The sequence below is a fragment of the Impatiens glandulifera genome, chromosome 2 (genome assembly GCF_907164915.1).
Source record: "Impatiens glandulifera chromosome 2, dImpGla2.1, whole genome shotgun sequence".
NCBI classification, from domain to species: Eukaryota; Viridiplantae; Streptophyta; class Magnoliopsida; order Ericales; family Balsaminaceae; genus Impatiens; species Impatiens glandulifera.
This window is the reverse complement of record NC_061863.1, coordinates 30495891-30504211: the sequence shown is the minus strand read 5'-3', so window position 1 is coordinate 30504211 and position 8321 is coordinate 30495891. Positions and strand designations below refer to the sequence as shown.

The window sequence follows — 8321 nt, the reverse complement described above, 5'->3', positions numbered from 1 at the left end:
TCTCACTCAAAGGTGGTGACTAATCCGGTTAGAGATTAACACCGGGGTTTCAATACTACACAAACTGTCACAAACCCTTGAACTAGGTTCAAGCACAGAAGTGGTTTGTTTCAGGTTGAAGCAGCACACACACAGGATAGGCAGAACCGGATTTGGGTAGGATAGGTTTGGAGATTGTTGGGTCGGTTTTTGTAACTTAGTAATTCGGTTTAGGTAATGTAGAGTCGGTCAAGGCGGTTAGTGCAGATCGGTAATAAAGTAAAATAAGAAGAAAGCAAGTGACAAGATAGATTTTATGGATGTTCGGAGATAAAACTCCTACGTCACCCCTTCCTCTCGAAACCGCGAGAAGGATATTCACTAAGGAATACAAACACAATCCGATCGAGACTTATTTCCTGCTCGATAATACCCGTACAATTTTAACCGAAATTGTAAATACACACTTCAACTTAGCACTCAAGTTTCTAGAGATAGAACACAATCTTATCACTTGTAAATTAATTGCCCACTATGTCCCGCGTTTACTCCTCTTCATCTCCTCCTTTTATAGGTGAAATGTGTCAACGGTCACATTTCATTTCCTTGAATTTGATTGGTTGAGCAGAAGTTCAGTGATTCAGACCTGGCGGTCAACTTTTCAGACCTGGCGGTCTGTTCTTCCAATATGTAGGTCAAACCGGCTAGGTTTGTCTTCTACGCAATGTGGTAATTGTCAGTTAGACAGTTGTCTGTACTTGGGAGATTATCTTTCTGATTTATCCTGAAGTAGAAAGATCTTGTAGGACTCTCTTCTGCAGCCTGCAGATTGTCCTCAGACTTGTATGGATATTGCAATGTTCAGTCTGTTCCTTTGGTATCATTCTCAACAGATACCCGGAGTATCTTCTTTATGCTAGTCGGTTATTTGTGTTAACCGGTGGCTTCCAGTTATTCCTTGGCGACTGTCTAGTGTTTCCGGCCTTCTTGTTTTGACCGATCTTGCCTTCTTTGTGCGGTCATGTTTCTTGATAGTTTAGGTATTTGACCGGTTGAGTTTCTTAACCGGTTCAATGATTTGACGCGTCCGGTTCTTTGTCTGTTCCTGCATAGGAGGTTTTTTTGTGTTAAGTTCTATTAACCGGTCTAATTTTATCTTACAGATTGTCACAGACTCTTGAACCAAGTTCAAGTGCGGAAATGTCTGTTTCAATCTGAAGCAACGTATGCGATTAGGTTTGGAAGGTATTAGGAGAAGTCGGTTAGGGTAGAGAGAGAGAAAACCGGTTCGGTTCGAGTGAATAGTGTTTCGGTTCGATTATAGTAAGTAAGCCGGAATGTAAAATGAAGAACACAAGACAAATTTTATGGATGTTTGGAGTTGAAGCTCCTACGTCACCCCTTCTTCTCAAACAGTGAGAAGGATATTCACTAACTGGAATATTCAATCAAACACTCCGATCGAGTCTTATTTACTGCTCGTTAGTTACACCACTCACACAATGATGTAATACTTTTACACAAGGTAAAATACACAGATATCTTAACATTTACAACTATTTTCCCTTTTGAATCAAGAAGGCTTTATGAACTCAGAATGTCTTTTAGGCTAGATTGTATGAAACTGAGTTGTTTTTAGCTCGCGCGCGTTGTGTCTTCTACTGCTCTTGGCTTGCTTTATATAGAGAATATGACAACAGTCATATTTCTCTCTCATCTGTTGATTGGTCTGTCGAACCGGCTAGAGTAGGTAGCCTTGCTTTTTATACATGTGGCAGCCATGCACGAGGGTAGCCGCATGTACCATGAGGGTTGCTTGTGCATTTTGTTAAGATCTGCAATGATTAGATTTCCCTCATGCTTTATATTGGATCTTTCTTTTGTGTATTTCCAAGAAATCTTCATTACTTCATCTTCACAGATTTCATCACTTTGAATAATTTTCCCGTTGGCCTTGAGATCTTCGATATGTTGAGCCAGTCGGAAATGATGCTTCATATAGTTTATATTTCAGCCGATCCGGTGAGGGGAGTCAAACCGGTTTACTTGAAGTCAATTCGGTTTGTTTGATTGTGTCCGGATCGTTGAGACAAAAGTTTTCAACCGGTCTGGTGCAGCTTGAGTTGTACCTACATAAAGGAGTTTGAAGCTGATTAAGTACTTTGGTCGGTTTAAATTAACTTAGTTAGTTTTTCTAACACTTCCTCCTATAAGTTTTGTCAAGGGTACCTCAACTGACACTCAAGCGAATCATGATGTAGATGAGTCAGTAACTAAAAAGAAACTAAAATATGTTGAGCCAACTGACAAGTCACGGGGGCTTAATTTTGAGAGAAGGAAATCCAGTCGGTCAGCTGGACGTAAACCTAATAGACGGTCAAGAAGGCCTCATTAAAATTCATCCTCAAAACAGAATGACACATCGAAAGGTAGACAGGGAGATGTCGAGTCTAATGCAAGTAACATTATTAAGATAAACACTATGAGATCCATCAAAGTAACACAAGTATGGATCTTTAAAGGATTGATTAACCGTGGACCCAATTAAATATGGGTACCCGATTTGTTATTGTCTATGAATGTAGATAAAACAAGACTGCAGCGTGGAACTTATGCATAAGATCTGGGCAGTCGGCTGCTGACGAACATAACATATGAAAGGCAAGCATGAAGTGGCTGATATTTTTACATAACATATCACTCAATATTGTATCTCTACATTCTATTTTACATGGCACCTGGAGAGAAGTATGCTTCACTTCTGTTTTACATGGCTTGAAGTGAAGTATGCTTCACTTCCGTTTTACATGGCGCTTGGAGCGAAGTATGTTTCACTTCTGTTTTATATGTCGCTTTAAGTGAAGTATGATTCACTTCCGTTTTACATGGCGCTTAAAGTGAAGTATGTTTCACTTCCGTTTTACATGCGTTCGGAGTGAAGTATGCTTCACTGTAAACAGTCTCTCCACATTCTCCAATTGGTTTACATACATGAATGAATAATATTTTTACATGAACGCTAAAATGTCTTTACATTGATGTGTTGGAGGTTTTACATGAACCTCTAGGCATATAAACTAATTGAAGTGAAGTATGCTTCACTTTTTACATGCCGCCTGGAGAGAAGTATGCTTCACTTAATACTGTATCTCTACATTCTGTTTTACATGGCACCTGGAGAGAAATATGTTTCACTTAATATTGTATCTTTATATTCCGTTTAACGACGTTTGTGCTGAACCCAGAATTGAATCCGGGTTCTGGGTTCTCTCTCTTTCTTTCAACCCAACTTTGATTTATTAATATAATAATAATCCTGCATTTTGATTGGTCCGCAACAGGGGAACAGGTAAATCGGTAGCAGAAGATCTGGATTGTGTTTGTAAGGTGGGTATTGTTTCTGAATAAAATGTATCGATCACATTGACAGTGTTATGGTAAGAAATGGATGGGAAGATGTAGCCATGAATTCGAAAACAGGCCGTTTCAGCTTGATATCTAGAATCAACAATCTTTTGTCGGTGTTCTTTTTCCCTTCTCTTGAGTGGTCATGGTTAATTCCAAGAAAAATATGTTTTTGTTGTTATCATTTTAGTTTTAAAAATGATAATGTTCCACCTTTATATAAATGCAGAATTTGATCATATTTTTTTTATGATTCATTAAGTCTTAGCAGTTGATACTTGACAAATGTCAAATTAAAACAAGATTTGATAAATATATATGTTCAAGGAAATATATATCTTCAACTAAGTACTATACTATAGTGTTTTATTGAATGAAATAGTGACTGATTTATGGAATTCCGAGATATACCACCGTCTTTATTATTTAATTAGAGAATTCTATTTCTATATATTTCATCACTAAGGTCTTACATACTTGACCCGGGTCAAACTAAAGCTAGGTTTAGAAATTTTCAAAAATTGTAATCAGTATGTCGGTTGAAGAAAGTGTATATCTTCAGGTACCAGAATGATTCGTTAAATAAAACTGGGATAGTTGATGTTGTTACACAAGAAACCAATTCTCTTAAAAGTGATTTTGCTTTTAGAATTTGGCGGTTAATTTTGAAGGAATATAGTTGTATGTGTTAATTTAATATGAAGTTGAAAATTGTTTGAAAGATTAAATTTATCTAAAAACTAATCGGTAACATGTGTATATATCTTAATATATCATGGATATATTGTTATTTAGACATTTCATTTGTTAAAATTATCTAAAAACTAACCAGTATTAAGTAACATGTGTATATATTTTAATACATCATGAATAAATGTATATTTGCACTTTCTATTATAATTTGGTTTATAAAATTGTGTGTTGAGTCCTTAAACTAATAAGTTGTTATTCAATCATAAATTGACAAAAAAAAATATGTAAAATTGTAGTTAAATTTAAATTTGAACACAATACACAACAAAAATCTATATAAATGTGTGATAACAAAATTAGTATTCAATCACTTATTACGTTATAATACAAATGGTGCAACCCACAGGATAATATTCTAGACTCTAGTGTATAATAAAATTAACAATCATTGAATTGTAAGCCATTAACATTTAACACCCAAGATATAATTATCAATATAAATGTCAATTGTATCATTTCCCACTAGAATAAACAATACAATGTGTAATTTCCCCAAAATCATGTTTAAACCAACCTATGAATGCACGAATTAAACAGGTTTCCATGCTATCTCCAATTGTGAAAACCATAAATTCATCCCCTCAAAACTTTTGTTAAAATTAAAAAGTTACTTAAAAATTTTGATGCTATTTAAAAATTTATTTAAAATATATATTAATTATATATTATTATTATTATTTACATGTATAATCAAATATACAACTAATTTAAAAACCCAAAATAAATAAATAATATTAAAAAAAATTATAATTATTGACTCAAATAAATAAGTTCATTTATTTAAATAAGTAATAATAAAAAAAATTAGTATATAAAATTAAAAAATTTTAAAATAATAAAATTGAATTATTTTTAAAACATGTAAAATCATAAATTTAAAATTTGTATCCATATAAGAATTATGATAAATGATGCCATTTATCAAATCAAGTTAATAACTTTTCAACATTATCAACTAATTCTATCATAATCACTAAAACAAACATGAGAAAAGAGAGTTTAAAAATCAACAGCCATCATTTTGTCAAAATTTTCAGCAAAACCACAAGTCATGACAATAAGTGGTTTGATTGAATCCAGTCTTCAATGTAGACTTAAACTTAATCGAAAAATCTAAAAATTGTTAAATAACACAAACAAAAAAATTCAAGAAAACTTCCATATTATTCTAATTGTAATCATAAGTTGAAAATGTGAAAATTTCACTGCTTACAAACTTCGTTCACTCCCAAAGATAATTGAAGAATCTTTTAATGATTCTTTGTACGGTTGTAATGGTTGTCATTTGGATTCCTTTTCCCACTAAAAACTGCCATAGCTTTCCTCACAGGTGGCTGCAGTGGAGCTTTTTTATCATTGTGATGAAGAAACATTCCATCCCCAAGAAATATGTCATCCTCCTGAGAGATTAAATCAATACATCGACATTTAGAATCACAAAGCAAACATCCTGCAAGTTTATTTCCTATTTTTTGTTGGAATGCAGGTTTTGATAAAGGGTCAAGAAAGAATTAGCAGATCGGTTGACTATAGCCAATTGGAGAAAAGAGTACTACATAATGAACCACATTCTGATAAATCTCTTAAAATATTTGATAGTTTGTTCAGAGCAAATTTGTTTATTCTTTGCTTTTCTTTAAGATTTTTTACAACTTGGGACTTGTTTGTAGTGGTTTATAGGGGTTATTTCTAAATAACCCACTATTCCAATTATCATCAAATCATTCAAATAAGTTTACTATTTTTTATAACCATTTATAATATAATGATAATGACATTTTGGTAAAATAACTCAGTTCTTAATCCTAAGAAGGTTATTTGGAAATAAGCAGTTGGTTATTCAAATAACCCCAGATGAAACAGGGCTTAACTTAGAGAGATTCATGCAAAGCAATACCTGTTTGTTCTTTTTATTCTTGGGATAGAGGATCTTGTGTGGAAGTTGATCTTCACGTAAAACCGGATTTTTGGTAATTGAGGCTCGTCCCCCTTGGGGTAAAGGCAGTGAAAACTGTAACCAGAAAAATTCGTACAACAGATAACTATCCAAAGTGATAAGAAGAAAGCACCAACAGCTCGTAAATAACAACTGTTTACCAGCAAAACCAGACTATTGTGTCTCATGGCTTCATCAATCTCAAAATAATCTTAACAGTTCAGATGCATTATAAAGATAAGTATAGTGGAAAAAATCACCTTTGTACCACGCAAGAAAACACGTGGTTTGCGGGCAGCAAGAACAATGCCATTCTCTCCAACTGTAACAGCTACCTTTCTCAAAGTACCTCCGTTACCACAGCTAGGGCAAAAAATCTTACCAATTTGGGTGGTTACCTTAAAACAGGCATGGCATTTTAATATCCACCTGAGAGTGATGTTGATAATCAATCAGAAAAACCTTTTAATGTGTAAACCCTGCAAGAGTTAAAAAAATGAAGTAGGTATAAAATAATGAAACCAACAAATACCTATGAAGCTGGCGAATCTGCATTCCTCCAGGTGCTAAAAGTCGTAAACCCATTTGGAGAAGAACATTTTGCATTGCAAAATCACTAGTTATACAAGCAACACTTGATTCAGACAACGATTTCAACATCCAGCTTTGCTCACTTTCGTTTGTCTGGCTCAATATCTCCTCAGGCTGTTCTAATGATGCCTCATATTCTTCAAGGTTTGAATTAATATCAGAAGTTGTTTCTTCCATGGAATCATCAAAACAAGTAACCTGTTCTTCTTCCTCTTCTCCTTCTCCTTCTATAGATTCCAGTACTTCATCTTCTTCTTCCAGCTTCATGTCGTTCAAAATTGTAGACAAATCTTCTTCTTTGATAATTGTCTCCACTGTACCGCTTTTACCCTCAACTGAATCGTGGCGGTTGTCTTTCTCAGACAATTCCCGTCTAGCTTTTCTCCTTAGAAACCTTCGATGAGTACTTCGACTGACAGCTGGTAGCCAATCATCAACATTATCATCACACTCTCCTTGAGATGCGTCAACTCCTTGTGCCACAATCTTCCCTTCAGTCTTAATATCTTTCTTTTTAGGAGAATATGTTATAGGCCTCACAAAACTGTCAACTGATTCTTGAGGACCAGCTTTTTTTTCATCAAAGTCATGCTGAGGCTGATCAAGAATCATATTTAAGTTCAAATCTTTTAAAGGAAGGATTTTTGAGTTAGGATCAGTAGGATTATCAGCTTCATGTTCCAAAGCTTCCCATTCTTCCGAATTGGGAACATTGGATCCCCATCCAGGCATGTCTGCCTCAGGAAGCCTTTTGACATTCACTGTTTTAATTGGTGGAGGACTATCTCTTAGATGTTTAGCACCATGGATTTGCAATTCCATTGTATAAGTCAAAGCAATGAGCTTTATATCAACATCTGAAAGTGTCTGCAAGTCACCAGTCGCTTTCGCAAAGCTTATCACTGTAAGAGTTAAAGAGATGACTTAACAACGTTAGGACTTGAACCAGCAAAAGAAAATAGTTATTATCCTGTAAAATTCTTATAATCGAATTTTACAAGGCTTGCTGAAAATACGTGAACAGTCAGTAGAGAATACACACCTTTCTTGAGTGCTTCTGGCAAGGGTTCCCTTGTCTCGACGGTGAAGGGGAGAAAGTTGAGGCGGTGACGAGAAGTGGGGTCTCGGACCTCGTTTATGACCTCCGGGACGGAGATAAATTTGTCGGAAAAGGATGAGAGCTTGTCTCCCCCTTGAATAATGGCGTTAGCATCAACAACGGCGATCGCAATTCCCTTAGACGATTTGCAGCTCTCGACGAATACTCGATCGGTTGCAGTACGGTCAGGCTCATTGTTCTTATTCTGCTCGCACGGAGTTTCCTTCTGTTTCACTATTGCGCTCCAACAAGGTGGTTCTTGAGAGGCAGCCATTGTTGCCCTGTGAGAGAGAGATAGCGAGCGGAAAAGATGGCAAAACCTAGAAACACTATGGCCTATTTATTTACGCGCCTACCGAACTATATGAGATTTGGGTGGGCATATATCGCAAAGCCCATGCGACTGGCCCAAAGTTATCACGGCTGCGGGCTTCCAACTGTCCATATATCACAATATAATTAGGCTATTTACACTCGTAAATTCGAGATTTTATTTTAAATAGTCAATATTCACTTAAAAAATATATTAATAATTTAATTTTAAAATACAATAATAAA

At 35.2% G+C, this 8321-nt stretch overlaps 1 protein-coding gene across 1 annotated transcript; it reads right to left on the bottom strand.

Annotated features, from left to right (window-relative positions):
* Positions 1-5135: 5135 nt before the first annotated feature.
* On the bottom strand, positions 5136-8076 carry LOC124927773 (RNA-binding NOB1-like protein). Its single transcript, XM_047468245.1, has 5 exons — positions 7707-8076; positions 6606-7566; positions 6334-6502; positions 6035-6148; positions 5136-5537 (listed from the first exon to the last, which is right to left on the bottom strand). The coding sequence occupies exons 1-5, from the start codon at positions 8035-8037 to the stop codon at positions 5388-5390; spliced, it is 1725 nt and encodes a 574-aa protein (XP_047324201.1). The 5' UTR covers positions 8038-8076; the 3' UTR covers positions 5136-5387.
* Between the last annotated feature and the right edge of the window lie 245 nt (positions 8077-8321).